At 35.3% G+C, this 22,376-nt stretch overlaps 3 protein-coding genes across 5 annotated transcripts; 1 reads left to right on the top strand and 2 right to left on the bottom strand.

The window, feature by feature from the left end:
• Positions 1-457: 457 nt before the first annotated feature.
• Positions 458-3,911, bottom strand: LOC140835922 (root phototropism protein 2-like). Its single transcript, XM_073201337.1, has 5 exons — positions 3,672-3,911; positions 3,492-3,561; positions 2,386-2,763; positions 1,501-2,226; positions 458-1,095 (listed from the first exon to the last, which is right to left on the bottom strand). The coding sequence occupies exons 1-5, from the start codon at positions 3,731-3,733 to the stop codon at positions 616-618; spliced, it is 1,716 nt and encodes a 571-aa protein (XP_073057438.1). The 5' UTR covers positions 3,734-3,911; the 3' UTR covers positions 458-615.
• A 4,855-nt stretch (positions 3,912-8,766) lies between these two features.
• LOC140813405 (uncharacterized) lies at positions 8,767-10,098 on the bottom strand. Of its 3 annotated transcripts, none has more exons than XM_073171895.1 (4): positions 9,783-10,095; positions 9,626-9,704; positions 9,388-9,557; positions 8,767-9,342 (listed from the first exon to the last, which is right to left on the bottom strand). In XM_073171895.1, exons 1-4 carry the CDS (start codon positions 9,807-9,809, stop codon positions 8,971-8,973), a joined length of 648 nt encoding a protein of 215 aa, XP_073027996.1. In that variant the 5' UTR covers positions 9,810-10,095; the 3' UTR covers positions 8,767-8,970. The 3 variants fall into 3 exon arrangements, with proteins under 3 accessions (XP_073027996.1, XP_073027995.1, XP_073027994.1); XM_073171894.1 differs by having other exon boundaries at positions 8,768-9,557; positions 9,783-9,889; positions 9,992-10,098; XM_073171893.1 differs by having other exon boundaries at positions 8,768-9,557; positions 9,783-10,091.
• A 3,484-nt stretch (positions 10,099-13,582) lies between these two features.
• Positions 13,583-21,362, top strand: LOC140835916 (probable LRR receptor-like serine/threonine-protein kinase At1g06840). Its single transcript, XM_073201328.1, is given in 22 exon segments — positions 13,583-13,816; positions 13,910-14,241; positions 14,746-14,893; positions 15,027-15,098; positions 15,219-15,290; positions 15,558-15,577; positions 15,580-15,700; positions 15,848-15,919; positions 16,001-16,072; positions 16,524-16,598; positions 16,894-16,962; positions 17,331-17,399; positions 17,479-17,550; positions 17,717-17,803; positions 17,901-17,969; positions 18,096-18,598; positions 18,838-18,993; positions 19,136-19,419; positions 19,750-19,801; positions 19,900-20,150; positions 20,263-20,397; positions 20,771-21,362. Coding segments are annotated over 21 exon segments (2,856 nt in total). The 5' UTR covers positions 13,583-13,816; positions 13,910-14,129; the 3' UTR covers positions 21,116-21,362.
• The last annotated feature ends 1,014 nt before the right edge of the window (positions 21,363-22,376 follow it).

Raw genomic sequence — 22,376 nt, 5'->3', positions numbered from 1 at the left:
CATTTGAAAAAACAATGTCAGGCCCAAATACGCATGCACGTCCACAGTGACCCAATGTTTAAACCTTAAACAGCAAGACAGTTATCGACTTCTTGTCATTTTTCAAATCGCTTTCACTTTTCACGAGGGCAAACCCAAATAATCGAAACTGGAAATCAAACAAAGCATGAATGAATGGCACATGCATGTGCTGTGTCTCATTCTGCCCTCCTTGTTTTTTCTGTCATTTCTAGGAGAGTGTGTGTGTGTATATTTATTTTATTATTTTTGAGTGTTTTTAGTACAGTGGTTGATTTCTGATCGTTACCATATTACGTGAATAAGAATTTAAGCATGCGACGCTTTCTTGATTTATCAAAAAATATATCGAGAGTTTTAATTCTGGAGCAGCCTGGATCATTGATGTGGTGCCGGAGGACGAAAGATATGTCGAGATTACAGGAAAATATTCAGCAGATAACAAAAGTAGGTGATCCACATCACAGAAGGGCAAGCCAAATAGTTTATACATTGATGTCTCATCCACATAAGCAAACAAACACATCAAACCCTTTACATAATTTCAACACGCAAGCACAATCCATTGACTCTGAAGAAAATAAAGGGTTCCCACACCTAAGAAATAGAGAACCTCCTCCTTCTAGGCTTGGTGAAATCAGCTGTTCCATCTTCGATATTCGAAGTATCCTTCGATCCATTCTTGAATGAGATCAATTTTCCGAGCGTCTTCGACATAGACGAGAAAAACGTACTCTTCTTCGCACTCCCTTTAGATGATGTCGTCCCTACAGTTGGTTTTTTCATATCTGCTATGTACATTTTCATCTTGAGCAACTCGGTTCTCAATGCTTCGTTCTCTTTGGCAAGTGATACATCCGCTTGTATTTGATTTCTCGTGGTTGTTGCATCCGGCATCTTATGTTCATCTGCACCACTTCTTAACTTGAGTTGATCATAGTAGAGTGCATGTAGGACTATTTGGACCGGCAAGCGCTTGTTTTGTGATGCATGGACTCGTGCTTCATAGGATAGTTTGAGGGCATCCATCACACTGCACGCTTTTTCCCTCTCGATTTCATCTAGCTGTGGATGAGCCTAAAATAACAAGTAGCAACAGTCAACAAAAAGCAGATGGATCAATCCTTAACTAGGATTATGCTAATAGTAAATTATCATGTAATAAGAATCGCTAACTTGTTCTATCTCAAATATTGATCATGACAAGAAGACACGGCCTTTTTACGCCATTCCCTATAGGCATCTTTTGGTAAAACATGGTTGCCCTCCTCTCGCTCCCCTCGTCCATCTTACTCTCATCTCCCACGAAATCATAGATTTCTTCCGTGATCTCAAGATGAACAATTTTACATTTGATGGTTCGAATGATCTTTATATCCAAACCTACTTAGAACGACAAACAAACTACAAATAAAATCATATATGCACAAGGAAAGCAGCAAAAAATTGGATCAGCCAATGTAAGTATAAAACTGTCCTGACCTTCAAGTAAATATCAACAGCCCGGTAAAGATCATCATCCATCTTTCTTGCTGCCTTGGGCACCAAATTTGCTATCCCATTAAATTTTGAAATACTCAGATCACCATATGTAGCAATCTCCCCAAGATAAGCATCAATAGTCTTGGCGACTCTCTGCATAGCTGTTGAACAAACTTCTCGAAGATCACCAGCATTAAAAACCGCAACACTCTTCTCTTTCTCCATGAATCCTGATATGATCTTCCTCACGCTCTCAAGATCGAAAAGCCTCTCACCATCATGGGTAAATGAGACAATTAAAAGATCATCCACTGTCACGTGCTCTAGGATAACTGATATCCTCTTTTCTAGCTCGTTTTTGCAGCTATTAGAAGCTTTCAAGAAAATGGCAGTTCTTAAGAGACAGCACAAGAAATTTATGGGGAATGCAGATTTATCCGAGGGCAAGATGGTGACTATAGATTCAAGGAGTTCCCGTTGGCGGGTTTTAGCATTAGAGTCTCCAGGATCAGATGATTTCATGCCATTTCCAGAGTGGTCGCGTACAAGATCGCTAAGTGATCTCTCGGCGTATGTGATTATAGCACTGGCTAAAGTAAGTCCCTTTGCTCCTCTAGACTTCATTGCTGCTATGATCTTTTGAAAGAAACTTATGTCCAGAATGGTTAGCTCCTCGGTCCACCAATTTGGGGGGGAACGGCTAGGAAAATTTGCCTCAACGCAAGCCTATCAGATAAAAAGTAAACCATATTTTAGTCAACAAGCATACCAGATCTAATAACTTGGCAAACGAACTTTCACCGAGCAGATCAAGCAGCCTCCTATTATTTGATCATACATGTCATAAAATCAAATTTCTAAAGCGCATAATTTTTGATGAAATACCTTGGCACTGACGATTTCAACACATTTTTGAACAATTTTGAGGTCCTCTGCCATAGGTAGAAGCTTTTGACATGATTTTAGCACCACAAGAGCACCAGACAAGCTCGTTAATGCCACTTGGGACAAGAAATCCTCGGTCCTCCCAGCAAGATTACCATCACAATACTTATCCGTCATTTGAAGATAATCAGCTGCGCATCGCAGGGCTGCCACGTTGTGCACGGTGATCTCAAAGTTCACACCATAGCAAAATTTTGCTGTTCTCTCGAAAATTTCAGGTCCCCCCGGTATGTCCGAGAGGTTTATTCTTGTTAGATCTGCTTCCTTAGATTCAATAATTAACTTCCGTATGTGATTGCTCTTAGCTACAAGCATGAACTGCCACAGCCAAAAACTAAATCAGATTCATCATGGTCACATTTGGAAGTCGGATTTGGATAGAAACATTTTTTCCTAACCATAGGCTCAGAACTAGATTCATACACCACTCAAAACCAAGTTATTAATATATAAATGGGATCACGCGCGTAATAGAGATTTGTATATGTGATTTCGAAACAAACTTGATTGAATATAATGAATAGCATATGCATGATTCCAAAGCCATGATCTCTGCCCTAACATACCTACAATTAAAAGCCATTTTCGCCAAAAATCGAGCTCATGTAAGTTGGACGAACAATAGTTTCATAATTTAAAATGATTCAATACCGTTTCCAAAACTTTCAAGACATCTTGAATGGATAGTGTAGAATATCATACAAAGTATTGTTCTTGAAAAGTGGCTTACAGATCTGACACTGATAACTGATTATTTCCATTTTGTTACAAAATTTGGATTGTCTCAAGATCATTGAATGATTCCATAAAAGCATCCACTTCAGCTAACACATTGCTATTGCAAATACTAGTAAATCCTTCGCTTAAGGTTTTTGTGAAACTCGTATACTAATAAAGATCTAAATTTTTACTTGTAGTAAACTACCACCAAAGATCTTTCATAGAAACAAAATTTCCAAGAAACAGATACCAATACAGAACATAAACTAACAAAAAAAACAAGAATGAAGGGAACCAACTTGTAAAAAAGAAAGAAATTTTCATACCTTGTGAAGAGAAAAGTTGGCTTCCCCAACCTCAACAATAACATCTGTAGGGATTTCTTGAGATAATACCCTGTATTCAGAACCAAAAAACATAAGAAAAACAGCAAAGCACCAAAAAAAAAAAAAACAGTACACAAAAGAATCCCACAAGTTTCGTGTAAGGAATCTTGGTATAATTACCACTGCCCAGTTCTCTCCATAGCAACCGAAACTCTACTATTACTTGTGATGGGCGTAGCCATCCAAGGGAGAATCAAGAATTTCAGATGATTGAAACAGCTTAAATGATTATATATAAAGAAACTAATTTTATTTTGAAATATCGTTTTCCATTCACACCCCTATTTTTATATAAAACTTTTGGACTTCTCTGGGGACAACTTTTGATAATTGCAGCAGCCTTGTTGGTTAATTATACAGGCTTAAATCCGTAACTTTTTCACGTAGTTTTCGAGTGAAAAAGATTCCAATCACTATTGTACCCTCAACCACTTTGATGTATTTTTTTTTAAGTATGTTCTGTAAATTTAGTAAACTTTATTTTTTTATTACAATATACTTTACTTTAAGTTGTATAACCTATAGTTTTGGAAGTAAAAAGAATTACTGGGCTAATTTAATGATTGTACTAAATCAACCTATATCAGTACTTGTAAACTTGGGGCTTGTTAGACTTGGAGCCTAATCTAGCTCTGGTATACATATGTATTCAAATACGTGACATTCATCTTTCACCTATTATACATTTTTTAAAATAATGAATAACGATCATAATAGAATCCAGTATAAAGATGATATCGAATCAATATACATTTATATATTGAGTGTACAATTTTTTAACTAAAAGTTAATCTGAACGAACATCTGTCAAATTCACATAAGTTTATGTTATATTGATAGCGCTTCTCCCTGTACTCCTATACCATTTGATCATATATGTCTTCCATATTTTTATAAAAGTTGATATATATATTGATCATTCAAGTGTTAAATTTTGATCACATCATAGAGAAATAAATACCTCACGTGTAAGATAGAATAATTTATCAAATACAATTAAAAACATTGATTGGTTAATTGAGATATTAAAAAAACTTGAAAGGTATGTAGATTTTGGAATATATTGAAAAATCTTAACAATAATTAAAAAGATCCAAAAGAGCTGCGTGTTTTCAAAATCAATGTAAAAATCCCGAAGTTAAATTTGTTAAAAAGGTGTTTTATCCTGTAAATGTTCTATACTTTATTTTTAGGTAAAACAAGTTATTTTTTATAAATGAGTTTTAAAGCGAGTCTATTGTGAGACGGTCTCACGAATCTTTATCTGTGAGACGAGTCAACCATACCAATATTCACAATAAAAAATAATACTCTTACCATAAAAAAATAATATTTTTTCATGGATGACTCAAATAAAATATATGTCTCACAAAATACGACTCATTAAACCGTCCTACACAAGTTTTTGCTAATGATTTTTGAGTCCGAAAAATTGTTTTAAATTTGAAATTTACGTAAATGTACGTGTATAACACAAAAGTGTGAACTGTAGTCCAACACAAGATATAAATGGAAATCATTTAACTTATACTTGTATCGATGAATTTCAAATTTATTTCAATGTAATTTTTGTCATTTTAGAGAAGAAATATCTTAAACATTATATTCGATATTTACATGTTTATATGGATTTTAAGTTCCCCAAATGATAAAAGCATCCGAAATCTATTCTTATTTTTTCAAATTTATTTCAATGTAATTTTTGTCATTTTAGAGAAGAAATGTCTTAAACATTGTATTCGATATTTACATGTTTATATGGATTTTAAGTTCCCCAAATGATAAAAACATTCGAAATCTATTCTTATTTTATGTAATTAATATATAAATAAATAACATATATTATTTTATTATTAATAATAAAAATATAGTTGAAATTAATTTGTCCAAATACAAACTTTAAATTTGACGACTTGAGAAATTAAACAAGGCTTGTGACTGGAGCAATGGAATTTGAAGTCATTTGCCGGGAGTGGATCAGATTCAGCCACTCAAATCACGTGGTCCAGATTCTCCCACCACTCACCAATTAAAATCTTGGTCGTCCGCATTCCACGTCATCTGCAGTCTCCCATTTTCTCGCCCCTTGTATTTCCAAGACTTAGATAATATATAATATAGGATAGATTTCCTGTGAAACTATCATTTTTGTACGTATTTATGAGACGTATAATTTAGTTTATATAATTAATATTTTAATATAAAAAATAACATTTTTTTATAAATTAAAATAAATATAAGATTAATTTTATAAAGTTGATATGTGAAATATTTTTTTTATAATGACTTTTGACAAAAACTTGTGTGAGACGATCTTACAGATCGTATTTTGTGAGACATATATCTTTTTTGGGTCATCCATAAAAAAATATTACTTTTTATTTTGAATATCGGTAAGGTTGACTGTCTCACCGATAAAGATCCGTGAGACCATCTCACAAGATACCTGATGAATTTTTATGTATAATATTTATATTTTATCTCGTTAAATATTTAGGAGTATGTCTCTTGTGAGATGGTCTCATGAATCTTTATCTGTGAGACGGGTCAACCCTACCGATATTCACAATAAAAAGTAATACTCTTAGCCTGCGTTTGGTTTGGAGGATAAAAGATACTAATGATTAGTAAGTAATGATAAAGAAATGATTGTTGTAGGAATGTAATATATGGTGTTATATTTGGTATGGTTTTTAAGTGTAGGATAATTTTGAATTTTTAAATGAAAGGACAAAATTGTCCTTTCTTCTTTTTTTTTCTTCGTCCACCCTGGCGGCGGCGAGGGCGACGACAACGGCGAGGTTCCGGCAACTTCGGTGCGGCCAGCAGTCAGGGGAGTCGACGGCTGCCGGCCGGCCGGAAGTTATCGGTCGGCGGCGACGGTCGGCGGTCCGGCGTCGGCTGGTTCTCTGCGGTTGCTGGTGGCGATCGGCCGGAGACGGCGGCGGTCGATGGTCGGTGGCGGGAAGTGGTGGTGAGTTCGGATATAGGAGAAGGGTAAAATTAGAAAAATAAGAAGGATTAAGAGTTGAATAAATAATCCTAGGGGGTGAGGATGTATTATTTTAACCCACCTAATATAACCTAATCATTCATAGGAGGTATTGACTTGGTTAAATAATCACGCGTACCAAACGAGAGATAACGTGGGTTAAAAAAAATAAAACCACCTTATCACCCCAACCAAACACTACCTTAGCATAAAAAGTATTACTTTTTAATAGATGACCCAGATAAGAGATTTGTCTCATAAAATACGACATATAAAATCGTCTCACACAAGTTTTTGATAATATTTAATATATAATAGTACATTTGTCACGACTCAAATTTTAATCCACTATTCTATTTTTATTAAACTAATTCCTTACAAAATCCCAAATCGAAATTGAATACGTATACGAATTAGTAATGTTTTAAATTTAATTTTTATTCTAAGTAGGAGAAAGAAAAATTGGTATGCAATCTTCTTTTTTCCTTCTTGATATGTGTTTCATTGGCGTCTCTATCTGATCATGATTTGCCATTTTATTTCCTCGCGGAGGCGTAATCCATCAGGCAAGTAGACAGGTTTGGCGGAAAGCTACTACAGATCCTTTGTGGCCAAAATGATTGGATGGTGCCATCTTAGCGTATCTGTTAAAACCACTTAAAACGCTTCAAAACACCCAAAAGTTAGGGGTGTCAAAATCCGACACAACTTATCAACTCGAAAAAAATAAAGTTTGGATTCGAGGCTTTTAGGTTCATGTTTGATCAGGTTGGACCCGATAGCTGACCTAAATAAAATAGTTGGGTTGGATTTGGGTCAAGTCAACCTGGGCTAACCCGAAAATTTATATTTTTAAAAAAATATATATAATTAATAAATACTGCCTATATGTAGAAACATTTTCACCTATAACTGATCAAGTAATTGATATCATTTACCCAAATTAGGTCAGCAACATAGGAATTGCGAAAGTAAGACCAAGGACAAGTTCAAGAGGGAATCGAAAGTGATATTTGAGCTAAAACTCAATAACCCCTTTGGTCCACTGTCCAAGTTGGTCGTGCTCTAACTATATCGAGTGGATGCAAATTAACCCAAATTCCTTTTCATGTGAATATAAAATTAATTATTGATGTCAAATCTAGTTTGTTTTAGGGTAGGGCCCTACCATTTGGTCCAATCCTTTTGTCCGTGTAACCTTGACACCGTTCGGTGGTCCGCCCTCTGTCTAATTGATTATGATTTATCATATGGGCTTTGCCAAGAAAAGAGTAACGTTTGAGGTTTTATTTTCACGTTTGGTTGCTATTTTCTGTATTTTCATTTTTTTCCCACTTTTTGATCCATTCATTCGAGATTTAATCAAATAAATAGTTTACGATTTCATTCGGGTCGAGATTATTAGAAAAACCGAAGTTGTTTTGGGATGATATCGACCAACTTATAACAATACAAAGTGTAAAATAGGTGTAGGTTTGAGGATTTGGAGCACATGTCATTAGTGGTAATTACAATCACAAACTTTATTTAAAAAATATATATAATTTAAAAGGAAATTAAATTTGAACATTTGAATTTCAATTGTGAAGAGGATTAAGTAATCCATTTATTGATTTTTAGTTGATTTGTTGTAAAAATTGAATCTTTTATTCGAGACCTTAATCATAAATGAACTACAAATCATCCGCTTTGAGTGATCCATTTCTCCATGTGTGTCAAAAAGCCAGTGTGTAATCAAATGACCAATAAAATTGTAATGGTTTGGGCAAAAGCTCAATTCTGCAGCTGGAGTATTTGGGCTCAAGAAGAATCCCAACCGTCCACGAGAATTATTCTAAGGGCTCCGCCCAAATTCTCCAACCAAAGATTCTCTGATTTTTCCGTTATTGTCTGTCGATTTTTTATTTTAAAAAAAAAACATCTGATTTTTTGTTTTTTGAGATGGGATTATGGATATCATATCTGCTATTTTATTTTTTTTTGCAATACACAGTGTTTCACCAATGATTTGTCACAATTCGTGAAGCATAGCCTGCATGTTATCATGGAATTGGAGTACTAGAAGTATGCATTAAAAGCAAACAATCGATACTCGCGATAAGCTACATATAAGCCACCGACATTGGAGTACATCTTGTGCAAGGACACATAACGACATTCAACTTATGTTGATAAAGCAAAGCCTAGGAATCTCTCTCAAGTCTTGTTTTTTTACTCCTACAAATTCAAACATCCAACTAATGTCCATAAAATTTTGGTACACGACAAGCTTAATAAAAAGACGTAGAATACATCATTACCGGTACCAAAAAGACATAATAAGAATGCGCCCAGAAGCAATTTCAAGCAAAAATAATTCAAGAACACTATTCTTGGATCATGTTTATTGCCATGCAACGACTAGAAACCCATATGAATTCATCACCGTTAAAACCCATAATCATAAAACCCAGGCATATACCCACCTGAACCGAAGCCGTGCGGCAGCGGCGGCCTCCGGTTGTATCCGGTGTGGCGGCCATAATGCTCCCACGGATTATTGGAGAAATGAAAAGGCGCATCCGAATTGTGAAACGGATGCCCGAACATTCCTGTACTCGCACTAGCAGGCACCTTATCGTGAAAAATCGCTCTCTGTTTATGCTGTTTGCACCAGAAATCTCTGCAAATTCGCCCGTCGATCTCTTGAGGCACGTAGGGTTCGCATTTATGCTCTTCTTCGTCTTTTTCGAATCTGTGGCCGTTGTGGCAAGGATTTCTGTGCTGTCGAGCACGATTTTCGGTGTCGTGCGAGCATTTTCCAGTCTCGTTTCGGTAATCATTTGATTTTTCGTGCGAGCATTTGCCAGTCTTGGATTTTTCGTAATCATTTGATTTGCTGCTCCGACTGAAGTGAATGATTTCTGCATATTTCCCTGTTTTCTCAATTGTTTTAACTAATAAATTTGAATCAACTGATCTGCCTTTCACCGAAACACGATCGTTTTCTAGATCTACGGAGACTGAACAAACCCCTGCATTTATGAAATTTTGAATAAAGATAAAATCATTGATAACGGATGAAAATAAAATCGCTAATTACCATCAAGTTTCCACAACTCTTCCTTCAGTTTCTTCTTATATGTTCTGCAACACATGCTGTTCACTTCCAGAACAATAAGCTGCGATGCAACAAGATTCAATCAAATGAAAATACAAAGCAGATTGAATTTCATGGAATAATAATCAAAATAACTCACGCTCGGAGGTGCACTGGAGCTTTCCATTGGAATCTCGATAGCCTAATGTTGTCCAGGTATGTTGCTTGCTCCGCCACACGATCGCTGTTTAGGGTTCCATGCTTTCACTGCACAATATCGTCGTGGAGATAAATTTAAATTTGTAAATAATGAATTAAAAATGGAAAACGGATTTGATTCTAAAGAGTGGATTTTTCTGGATTCTGTACCGTATCTGAGATTTTTTTGAGTGTGGGTGAGAGAGAGAGAGAGATGCCCACCATCCAACTTTGATATATTCTTGTAGTAACTTGCAATTGCCGAGCCCATATTAAATTGTTGCAAAACCCTAATTTTGGTTTTGTATGATTGCCTTATTTCTTTGCGTTTGATTATTATATTAATCAAATTTCAATTTTATCATCCTATTTTTGTTTATTTTGTTTGTGATGTTAGTAATTTTTTACTGACATGATATCTACCATGATATTATTGTCAAGGATGATCACATTTCACAATATAAAAAATCAAAATTGCAAAAGACATACTTACGAAACAAAAATTTGGAATTTCTCCTAAATTCACTTGTCCGTAAATCGATCTAAATGTTATATTAAAATAACGGGGGCGAGAGCAAATTCGAACTTTTTGTGTCCTAGAAGCTATCAAATGACTATTGAAAGTGTAGAAGTAGAAGTGATAGATAAGAGATAAATATGTATAATGTGATATGTATGACCCTTATTTTTTGCGTGCATTAAGTAACTGTGTACGTAATGGTGTACAAAATGATACACCAGGGATCTAGTAATTTAAAACTTTGAAAAAAATAATAATAGAAGAAGATGGGAACGAAATAATCCAAAATGGGGGTCAATCAGTGATGCAACCCGGCAAAACGGACGAGTCGAGTCGGGAACTCTACCGGGTATATTATCAAAATATGGAGGGAAGTACGAGTTGGACGTTTGGCTTGAATTTTATGACTCCTCAAGCGATTTGAGAGATCTGCGAACAAGAAAGTAACCACGTGAATGGGTGCCGGAAGGGTGTCCAGCGTGATCACTCCGATGCTTAAATTAGCAGGGTACTCAAGCAATAAAACCAATGTAGCAAGGTGATGGCTGTGTGATTGATGTGAAGAGTAAATGAGAGTATTAAATGTGAGAAGTAATGACTGAATAAAGAGTAAATGCAAGTAAAGAACCTGGTATTTATAGTAGATGATGCAATGATGACCTCGTTTTTTGTGTTTGAGCATTAATGATAATATGTTGGCTGATTATACCCTATTATTCTGACATGTCCCATCTCCCACTTGATTTTATCAACAATTAATGTCATTGTCAGATATAGGGAATAATCAGCCACCCTATTATCATTAGTGTTCAAATACAAAAAACGAGGTCATCATTGCATCATCTACTTTAAATACCAGTATCTTTACTTGCATTTACTCTCTATTCAGTCATTACTTCTCACATTTAATACTCTCATTTACTCTCCACACCAATCACACAGCCTCACTTGGCTACATTGGTTTTATTGCCTGCTGACTTAAGCATCGAAGTGGTCACGCTGGACACCCCTCCGGCGCCCATTCACGTGGTTACTTTCTTGTTTGTAGATCTCTTAAATCGCTCGATGAGTCGTAAAATTCAAGCCAAACGTCCAACTCGTACTTCCCTCCATATTTTGATAATATACCCGGTAGAGTTCCCGACCCGACTCGTCTGTTTCGCCCGGGTTGCATCAATCAGGTTTCCTCGTTATCTCTAAAACGAATGAGATGGAGTGGACATTGACCAATTTTAACAAATGGCTCCTCTAAATATATAGTGATCCTGAGGTGAGGTTGGTCACAGCTCAAAAGCTCCAATTTGTATGTTTGTGCCCAAGGGGTCAAGATATGAAAGCCCAATCAGTCGAGACCGGAGGTGGACGGATATCAAGGAGCTAGGTGAACTAGCTCTTAAGTGGTAGGTTCGATGCTACATGTGGGGGCACTGTCCCCACATGGTTTGGATGAACAAAATTTACACACATATGTGAATTTTAAAAAATTAGTGGACCCCATGTATGTGTGGCTAAATTTGAGCCCTTGATTCTATCATGATGACACTAACCCTACATGTAGGATGAAATCAACCCTCTTAAGTAAACAGAGCTAGGAGCCCGTCATGTGGATTTTAGGGGCCGATCTGTTCTAAAGAGTTCGAATATATATATATAGTGATAGATGAAAGTAAGACAATAGTTTCAAGCATAAACCAAATTTGTTATATATATATTTCAGTATTTGACTTGAGCATTGGAAGAGATAAGCCAGAGCACACCTCTGGCCCGTTTCTAATGTCTATTCTTTGGTTTTAGGTGACCAGGTCGTCCAAATCTCTTAGTTTGGACATTTGGTTCATCAAATCGACATCCGGTTCATTTGATGGTTATTCGGAACATTGACCCATATTTTCTCTGTATCATCATATACAATGATATAATATACTAAAATCAAGATGTTATTTGAGACCACCATTCATTTAAAGGACAATTAACTACGAGTTTTTGGAGCACAGGTTCTATATTTGCGCCATAGAATCTATGATATTTATAGAAAAACTATAATGTTGATTAATAAATATTTTTAAAATTTCAGCATTGGTTTATTATTTTATATGTGTTTTTTTTCAAAAAATTAGTCATTTTTCCTCATGTAACATTAAGTCGACGTCGACTCAAATCTCACATGCACAATACTTAATCGTATTCAACATTTATAATGAAAAAAATTTATATTATAAAAAATCTAAAAAATAGACCAAATTCAATTTTGACAATATATATAACTCAAATTACAAAGTAATAAACATAGAAGATGAAAGCGCCATTTCTCATTTTTAACAAGAATCAAAATCGAGACCGGCCAATTGGCCTAACGGTCTCACTATTTTTGCCTCTATTATACTGATTAAAGTTCAAGTCTTCCTTCCCTGAAGTAGAAAATTAAAAAAAAAAACAATATTTTAAATAGAAAATCGTTACTTTTGACACGCAACCCAATTTATTATCAATGAACCACGACTTTATCTTTCACATGATTTATTATATTTGTTTCATATATTATTATAATACCAATTTATAACATATTTATACGTGTTATTTTACTTTTCCCTCAAATGTCGTATTTAATGCATCAGAATCAAATTCGACAACTTAATAATTAGATATGGATAACGTCGAAGTCTAACCACAAACTTGGCAACATTCTTAAATAAAACGCGACTATTCTTCGACTAGTTCGTCCCGCGCAATTAAATACAAAAACTAAGGTGGCGTAAACAAACTAATAAACAAACCTAGTCACTTCTGTTAACATAATGATGTATAAATAACTTTGTCAATGATGAAATCTGCGACCGCTATCTTCGAGCTTGATACGTATTTGATAAACTTCATACTAACACATGAAGATGTAAATCAATCATGTTAATAATGTAAAACACCGTGGACAAATATTTGCGACCTTGTTGAAACTTTTGATTCATCTTCAAGTCGTTTTCTATAAATTAAGTGATTCAATGCTATCTTTTGTCGTAAGCAATTTACAGATCTAAACAAAATAAGAAGAAGTCAATAATCTAACCATTATATTATTTTGTATTCCAAAAAATAAGAATGTTTCCATTATTTTGTATTAAAAGAAAGGGTAAATGCAATACATTATGAAGAACAAGTCAATGAAGGCAGCCACTAGTAATTTTAAACATATTTTTTGTATTAAAAAAGGACCAACACCTGCTTGATTATTCTGTGTACATACATGTACATGGTCGTATATTACTGGTAGTATTCAACGTCGAAGCCTCGACAAATGAAAGAGATGGGTGCTGTTCTCATTATTCATCATCAACAGAGATATATATTCAATCTACGTGTTTACCCGCTCCGGTGACAGACCAGTTACTTGGGTTTATTTATTTATTTATTTCATACTGCTTTTCGTTTCATCAATTTTCAAACCCACTTTTCTGGTCCTACCAAAAATCCCACCTTCTCATGTAAGTATTTCGCAAGTATTTTTGCTTGATATGTTTCTTTTGTAGTTTGAAATTAATGGATTGTATATGATACCATTGGTTTTCTTTTGAAAGGTTGATCTGGTTCACTGGTTGGCTTGTTCGTCTTTCAAGAGCTGTTTTTTCTCTGCTGTGATTTGGAGCTTGACTAGTTTTGTTTTTGTTTATGAAGTGTTTGTGGTTTTGATTGTCTTATTGGAGGTTGTGTTAATTTGTATGTAAATTTTTTATTTTTATTGATTGCTATTTCAGGTGGGTGATATATGTTGTGGAAAATTTTGATAATATCTGATAAATGGCGAATCTTGGGATGTCCCAGTTAGCTTCTGCAAGGATTGGATTGAGTGTAGCTTTGTGTTTGTCTTTGTTTCTTATTGCTCACAGCCAATTAACGGATCCAAAAGAAGGTAACTTCTCCATTTGATATCATCCTTCTTGTTATATTCTTATCATATGTTCTCGTATTAGTGATGTATTCTAATTATATGTCCTGTGGTGGGTGATGTGAATCTCCATCCTATTCAAATTTATGCAATGGTTTTCCTTGATGTTGGCTTTTTGGTAAATGAGCTGGAGACGCTGCAATTTTACAAGTCTAGGAGTCTGGCTTTGTACTGTAGTAAATGTAAGAGTGTAGAGTAACTTGTTTAGGGATCGACGGTACGGTATATATTGACTGGTGGTAGTTTGATGTATAACCATTTAAAGTCCAAGAATTAAAGGCATTTGCATATCTCGTATGTTGCTGTTTATCTGTCCTGATGGTGAATGTCGATGTATAGTGTCATTTGTTACTATTTTGATCCTGAAACTCAGGATGATTCATGCTTTGAGTTAGTGACACCGGTGAATGTAGAAACAAAAAGTCATATAATATTTGATGAAACGATAAAATTTCATGCTTTGTGCAGTGAATGCATTGCGATCCATCAAGAATAGTTTGATTGATCGTGGAAAACTCGATAGCTGGAAGCGCGGGGATCCATGTACTTCTAATTGGAGTGGGATCAACTGCTATGATACGAAATTGGAGGATGGTTATTTTCATGTTAAAGAACTGTACGTCTAATAACTTTCCAGACCTTGCATTACAAATTCATGGCATCAAATGTTATCTTACATAATAGCTTCTCTTTCACATACTACCTTGCATTTCAGAGAATGTGTTACATGTTTTTATTATTCTGAACAGGTTCTTATTAAATTTGAATCTATCGGGAAGTTTAGCACCAGAACTTGGACTTTTATCTAATTTGACGATACTGTGAGTAAAATATTCACACCCCATTACGTTATACAGCACTTTAGAAATTTGGATCACTAAAGTTGGCATTAAGATAAGGCTCGTGAGACTTATAATAACTTTACGTTATTTCTATTGCAGAGATTTAATGTGGAACAACTTAACTGGTTCCATACCAAAGGAGATAGGCAACATATCAACATTACAACTTTTGTGAGTTGTAATGGCTCTTTGTTCAATGTTTCTTTTTCCCAGATGCACTTGTTCTGCTTTGTCCATGGTCTGATAGAGGGTCATGTAGACGAGTTCGTTTAAGTTTATGATGTGCCATAAAGACATATAATGTCAAAATCATATAAAAAGCACATCAAGATTCAAATCATGAAAGTTGTTCTGATCTGGGATTTTTAAAACCGTCCTTTATAAGAGGTGCGGATCAAATTTCATGTCTTGACTGTTGTTTCCACGTCATTTTTGCAGGCTTCTGAATGGCAATCAACTACAGGTTCCTTACCACATGAGCTTGGTAACCTTTCAAACTTGGATAGGATACAAATTGATCAAAATCAGATTTCAGGAGAGATACCACTTTCATTTGCTAACTTGAGCAAAGCAAGACACTTGTAATGATTTATTTCTTTTTGTTTATAATTTATGCATCATCGCGATGTTTATCTTCTCAGACCATTAAAACTTTTTGAGCGATTGAAACTGATGTGTGTGTTGGCTATGCTTTGCTTCTTATAATTCTTTCTCTGCATTCTGAGCAGCCATATGAATAATAATTTACTCAGCGGACAAATTCCCCCAGATTTGTATCGACTTCCCATACTTATTCACTTGTGAGTTGGATATCTGTTTATTCAATCAATGTTGTGGGATTTTGAAGATTATTTTACACATGTGCATGAAATTTTCTGCAGGTTGCTCGATAATAACAATTTATCAGGATATCTTCCACCTCAATTGTCTGAAACACCACGTCTGAAGATCATGTATGCATCATGTTCCTTGTAAAATGTTATTCCTCGTGCAACATTGCAGATTTTTTTTATCCAGCTGTCACTTGTCATTATGCTGTTTCGTTACGCTACACAACTAATGACTGATGATATGAATATTGTTTGTATTATCAGTAGTAAACCTGTATGGTCATCAAGTATTGTTTTGTTTCCTAATTGAGTATGGTACTTAGAGTAATGCCTAGCTCCAGAATTTGAATCCCTATTATCACCATGTAGTTCATGTTCTTTCTCATTACTGTCTTCTACTGGTCCTTCCTCATTTCACTTTTGTTTTTAATATTTCTGTGGTTAAAGAAAATGATTTTTACTCTCTTTCTGGATCTTTATTTGATGAAAAACTTGGAGTATAACTGAGGTGCATCATTTTCTATTTCTATGTTTACTTCTGTCAACCTTCTCTTTTCTTTCTTTCGTTTTTCAGCCAGCTCGATAATAACAACTTTGAAGGAAGTACGATACCTGCTACATACGGCAACATGTCTCATCTGTTGAAGTTGTAAGCGAATGAATGTGTTGCTAAATTTTGTCTGTGCTACACGTATTTTTATTGCAGTTGTTAATGGTACATGATCTCCCGGTTATTTTTACAATTTTCTGTAATTGGGAAAAAAAATATCTCGATTCAACTTCTCCAAAAGAGTCTAATGTTCAATATGTTAACTTGGACAACACATAATGTTACATTGCTTTGTCTTCGTTTCAAAAGATTTGATGCTTCTGAAGAATATGGGCACATTGAGAACTAGTGCAAGGTAATGTTGATAACAATTTGGTTTTGTTGGATATATCAGGAGTCTAAGGAACTGCAGTTTGCAAGGACCTATTCCTGATTGGAGCAATTTGCCTGATATTGCTTACATGTAAGTAGATATTCATTGAACTTGATTCCTACTCTGGACTTCGCTACTTTTATCTTGTAGTTTTGACCTGTTACTAACTTTTGGAGTCCTGCTGCAAGTGGCTCTCATATTGTTATAGGTTCAGAAGGTGCTAGTATGGTTTTCAAATATCTATTTGTTGGCTAATATGCAAATATATGAATGATTCGCCTATAAGAAAAAGCAGACTAGTTTACATGTTGTAAATAATTTGGTCCTAAGCCTAGTTAAATATTGATACCCATGTGGCTTATGGAGTTGATAGTGAGCATGGATCAGTACCTAGAATTATGACCGGAAAACTAAATGAGGTTTTATCTCTTTCTCTAATTGGGTGCGCTGAATTGCAGAGATTTGAGCTGGAACCAGCTTAATGATTCTATACCACCAGGTGCTCTATCTGAAAATATCACAACCATGTAAGCGACATTCACATTTTCCCTTTTTTAAGAACACGCAAATACTTTCGCTGTTGGACCTTTTTTTCCTACTCTGCAGTGATCTCTCGAACAATAAGCTGAATGGAACCATTCCTGCCAGCTTTTCAAGGCTTCCTCTTCTACAGAAATTGTGAGGCTTCATCGACTTTTCATCACTTTTCATGTTCTTTATTTGATGGAGTTTATCTTGAAAAATCTCTTGTTTTCTGGTCTACTTAGTTCAAAAATCCCCTATGTATCTCAGAGTTATCAATCTTGTTTTTACATCCTAAAATAATTTAACTTCTTGGGTGTAGGTCACTTGCAAATAATTCCCTGAGTGGTTCTGTTCCATCAACCATCTGGCAAAATCGAATTTTAAACAAGACTGAGAGACTTCTTCTGTAAGGCCCCTCCTTTGTATGACGATCTCTCTATTATCACTAGACTGAAAGGTATTCTTGGTTTTAATATATTAATGTGTACTTGCTGACATTGCAGGGATTTTGCGTTCAACGAGTTTTCAAATATTTCGGGCACTCTTTTCGTCCCTCAAAATGTTTCCATCGGGTTTGTCGTTTGTATAGCTTTCAAATGTTGAATCTTTATACCTTCTAAAATTGATGTTTTTCTTGAATTAGTACAAGTATAGAAATTTAAGGTTCCATTTCCATTTATACCGCTTAACAATTTCAGGCTTCAAGGAAATCCCGCATGCTCAAGTAGCAACCTGAGTCAATTTTGTGGGGGTCATGATGTAGATTTCAGCAATACCTCGGGCTTTGGAAATGTCAAAATTTGTGATCCTCAATCATGCCCACCTCCATATGAGTATGCGCCAGTATCTCTTACCAACAGTTGCTTTTGTGCTGGTCCATTATATGTTGGATATCGATTGAAGAGTCCTGGGTTCTCAGATTTTCTTCCATATGCCAAAGCATTTGAGGTCTACCTAAGTTCCGGGCTTGGGTTGAATATCTATCAGCTTGATTTCGATTCCCTTGCATGGCAAAAGGGTCCTCGTCTCAGAATGTACCTAAAGATTTTTCCGTTGAATATCAACAACAGTGTTCGGTTATTTAACAGGACCGAAATCCTACGTATTCGTGGATTGTTTGGTGGATGGATGATTCCTGATAATGAAGTGTTTGGACCTTTTGAGCTTCTCAATTTCACTCTTTCTGATCTTTATCCAAATGGTACGTCTGTTTTTCCAGCTACGATATGTTTTTAGACATTCAGATAATTCGAAGGCATGGATTCAAGAAATTTTGCCTCTGCTGTGGAATTGGTTTGATTGTTTTCTGATGAACTAAAACATTGTCTTAATGAAGTTAATAAAAGCAGCCATACTTTTAATATAATTAAGAGCAGTCATCTTCGCTTTCGTAATTTTTTAGAGCTGTTGCTTATTTCCTTTTTTGGTTTTCTTTCTCAGAGTTTCCCTCATCATCATCCGGCACAAGCAAGGGTGCATTAGTAGGCATTATACTTGGGACAATAGCGGGTACAATTACTCTAACAGCACTCGTGGCACTCCTTCTCGTAAGGCGGTACTTAAAGAGAATGCACGCATCTTCGAAGAGACGCTTACGTGAGTATTCCCTCTTTTTCTGTCTTTTTGGTCATGTTAGTGGGTGCAATGCTACCTCTGTTGAATTCGGGGAGAGAAGTTTTTGTGATTGATTCATTGCCTATATCATTTGACAACTAATCAATCATTGCAAACATTTCAGTTGCTAGGATCTCCAAAAAAATTGACGGCGTGAAAGATTTCACTTACGCAGAAATGGCATTGGCAACAAATAATTTTAATAGCTCGAGCCAGGTCGGAGAGGGAGGTTATGGAAAAGTTTATAGAGGTGTTCTTGCTGATGAAACAGTAGTGGCAATAAAGCGTGCTCAGGAGGGATCGCTACAGGGTGAAAAGGAGTTTCTGACAGAAATAGACCTATTGTCCAGGTTGCATCATAGGAACCTGGTATCATTGGTTGGATATTGTGATGAAGAAGGTGAACAGGTACCAAGTTCACGTTTTTATACTCACCAAACCTAGCTAACGGGCGAAAGTCCAGAGTCAGTTCGAATGTCCAATGAAAATTAGGAATTTTGAAGGCAGAATATAATTACTCGGGAAAGGCTTCTCCAGCTATAACTTGATTTCTTAAGTTTAGTAAAGTTAGAACCCAAACATGTAGACAACAGGATTTGGTAGGCTTAAGACCTACAAGTCTTTATTCATGTTCGCCAAGCTTTGTGATTCTCCTAGTTCTTTTTATTCATATCACAAGCTGTTAAATCTTTCTATATGAGATGAATTCTCATATTTGTTGTGCATTTCATGGTGCAGATGCTGGTTTATGAGTTCATGAGTAGTGGCACCTTGAGGGACCACCTATCTGGTAATTTATGAAAGTGGAGTTTTTGCTACTTTTCTGTTGATGCCACAATTACCTATGGTTGATTTTGCTAAAAGTTATATGGTGCCTTGATATGACAGGTAAGTCTAAAGTGCCTCTGAACTTTGCCACGAGAGTGAGAATTGCCTTAGCTTCGGCCAGAGGCATTCTTTACCTTCATGCAGAAGCCAACCCTCCAATATTTCATCGGGATATCAAGTCGAGCAACATATTATTAGACTCTAAGCTTATTGCCAAGGTTGCTGATTTTGGATTATCTCGACTAGCTCCATTACCGGAGCTTGAAGGAGCCATGCCTGATCATGTCTCTACAGTAGTCAAAGGGACACCAGTAAGAACAATTAGAAGAGCTAGCTCAAAGATATAAACACACACACACATGTGTATATATATTATTCGATCATATTCCTCATATATGTTTCGTCGTTGCCTGATTACTGCAGGGATACCTTGATCCAGAATATTTTCTTACTCAAAAATTGACTGACAAAAGTGATGTTTATAGCCTCGGGGTAGTCTTTTTTGAGCTCTTAACTGGGATGCATCCAATATTTCATGGCAAAAACATCGTCAGGGAGGTAATATGCCATTTCGCAGATTACAGTTCAAGGCATATAATGAAGAGCATCATTTATGTTGCTCAAGTGTTCTCCAGCATAATTGCTAGTGCGACATCTCACTGATTTGCTATTCATCCATTATTTTCTTTGACATGTGGTTGCCTGAACCTCTTTTCTCTTAGAAAAGTTAGAAACAATTGAATGTTTGTCTCACTTTTACGACGAATTTTCCGCCTTTGTGAAATTATAATTTTCAGCCATGATAGAACTTAAATTATCTTCCACACACTATCATTTCCACTTTTCACAATTTTCAACAGCCAAAATTATGACGTACAACAAGAATCTCATTTGTATGCACACACGCTAAGCATTTGCTCGTATGCATCAGGTCAACGTCGCATATAATTCGGGCGTGATATTCTCTGTCATTGATGAACGGATGGGATCTTATCCTTCCGAGTGCGTGGAGAAGTTCGTGAATCTGGCTCTAAATTGTTGCCGGGATGACCCTGATGCCCGACCGTCCATGGCGAAAGTGGTCAGAGAACTTGAGAACATATGGTATATGATGCCCGAATCTGACACCAAGATAACAGAATCCTTAGTCACTGATCCTGGAAAGTTCGAGACTCCGGCTTCTTCAGCTTCTTCCTCGAAAGTTCCTTTCTTCTCACAAGATGTCTCAGGTAACGAGCTTGTCAGCGGCGTCTTCCCCACCGTTATCCCGAGGTGACGACTACGGCTCCATGCCTTCTCCATGGATGGATTTTTCATTTTTACATAGCTTCATGTAGATCAATACCATCTAAATTTGTGTTGCCTTTGTACATCATCTGTAGCTTAGCTGTTTTAGTTTGTTTTGATGCTAATATAGGATATTGATTTCTGTGCTTAGTTTTGTGTTTCTCAAGCATTGTACACGGCCATCATGTTCGAACTCGGATTAAGTTGAATTCAGAAATGCAACATACAAGTTTACCATCAAATTTAAACAAATTTGAATGTGATTTCATAATAATTTTAATTTAAATAAACGATTTTATAATTCAGATACAATATCCAAATATCTTTTAATAATGGAAAGTATAAGTTTTTTTTGAGTAGGTCACGTGTGAGACGGTCTCACAAAAAATATCCAAATATTTTTTAATAATGGAAAGTATAAGTTTTTTTGTTAGCATTTAAAGGTTCACACATGCATGTTTGAGATAAACTTCAGATTACTTGTTCCTTTATCCCTTGATGGCTTTCTTGACTCGAATTTGGATATAGTTTACAAATTAATTGGTTTGGTAATATCTGATGGATTCCAGGAGTTTTCTTTGTTGTATTAGATGCACATGGCTGAACCCATTCTTCTTTGGTGTTCTTTCAAGCATTTAATAATTACGTTGATATATAACGAGCCAATGGTTCTCATTTTTTAGTGTTCCAAAGAGTCCGAGCTTAAGCTTGAAACACTGAATTAAGCTGATTAATTAAGTGTGTTTAAACATAATTAATTACATCTATTTATTTTTAATTTTTTTTTATTTTGAAGAAATGTTTTTTTATTTTAAAATAATAAATTAAGTTTATAATTTAGATATTTATTTTTTAATTTTAATTATGATTGTGCATGTTTGATAATGATTTGACAAATATTTAGTATTTTTTAAAGTGATGTAGTTGCAAAAACAAATAAAGATTGTAATTTTGAGATTTTTATGTTTTTATAAATATGTGAATTAATGCATCAAACTTAAATTTATCATATTTATGCATTATTTAATCTATTTATTGGTTTGAGATAATTACAATTACACTAAAGATAAAAAACGTTTTTTCACGTTTAATATGTACTAATCTCGCTTAAGCTTGATAAGCTTAGAGCTCGATATGCTTCAGAACGCTTCACGTTTTTTAGAACCTTGCATTTTTCCACCAATGTTTCATTGTGGGAGGAATGTGAGAAAGTGATGGTGTTGATTTCTTTCGGACAAACAAATATAATA

This window comes from Primulina eburnea, chromosome 1 (genome assembly GCF_022965805.1).
Source record: "Primulina eburnea isolate SZY01 chromosome 1, ASM2296580v1, whole genome shotgun sequence".
In the NCBI taxonomy this organism is placed as follows: domain Eukaryota; kingdom Viridiplantae; phylum Streptophyta; class Magnoliopsida; order Lamiales; family Gesneriaceae; genus Primulina; species Primulina eburnea.
Note: the sequence above shows the minus strand (reverse complement) of the source record. Positions and strands in the feature narration are given on the sequence as shown.

Excerpts from the sequence above, each read along its gene's own strand:
- LOC140835922 (XM_073201337.1), bottom strand. The coding sequence starts at position 3,733 with ATGGCTACGCCCATCACAAGTAATAGTAGAGTTTCGGTTGCTATGGAG. Across the intron at positions 3,562-3,671 it reads ATGGAGAGAACTGGGCAGTG|GGTATTATCTCAAGAAATCC; the intron begins GTAATTATACCA and ends TTCTGAATACAG. Across the intron at positions 2,764-3,491 it reads CCAACTTTTCTCTTCACAAG|TTCATGCTTGTAGCTAAGAG; the intron begins GTATGAAAATTT and ends TGGCTGTGGCAG.
- LOC140813405 (XM_073171894.1), bottom strand. The coding sequence starts at position 9,809 with ATGGAAAGCTCCAGTGCACCTCCGAGC. Across the intron at positions 9,705-9,782 it reads GCTCCAGTGCACCTCCGAGC|CTTATTGTTCTGGAAGTGAA; the intron begins GTGAGTTATTTT and ends GTTGCATCGCAG. Across the intron at positions 9,558-9,625 it reads AGAGTTGTGGAAACTTGATG|GGGTTTGTTCAGTCTCCGTA; the intron begins GTAATTAGCGAT and ends TCATAAATGCAG.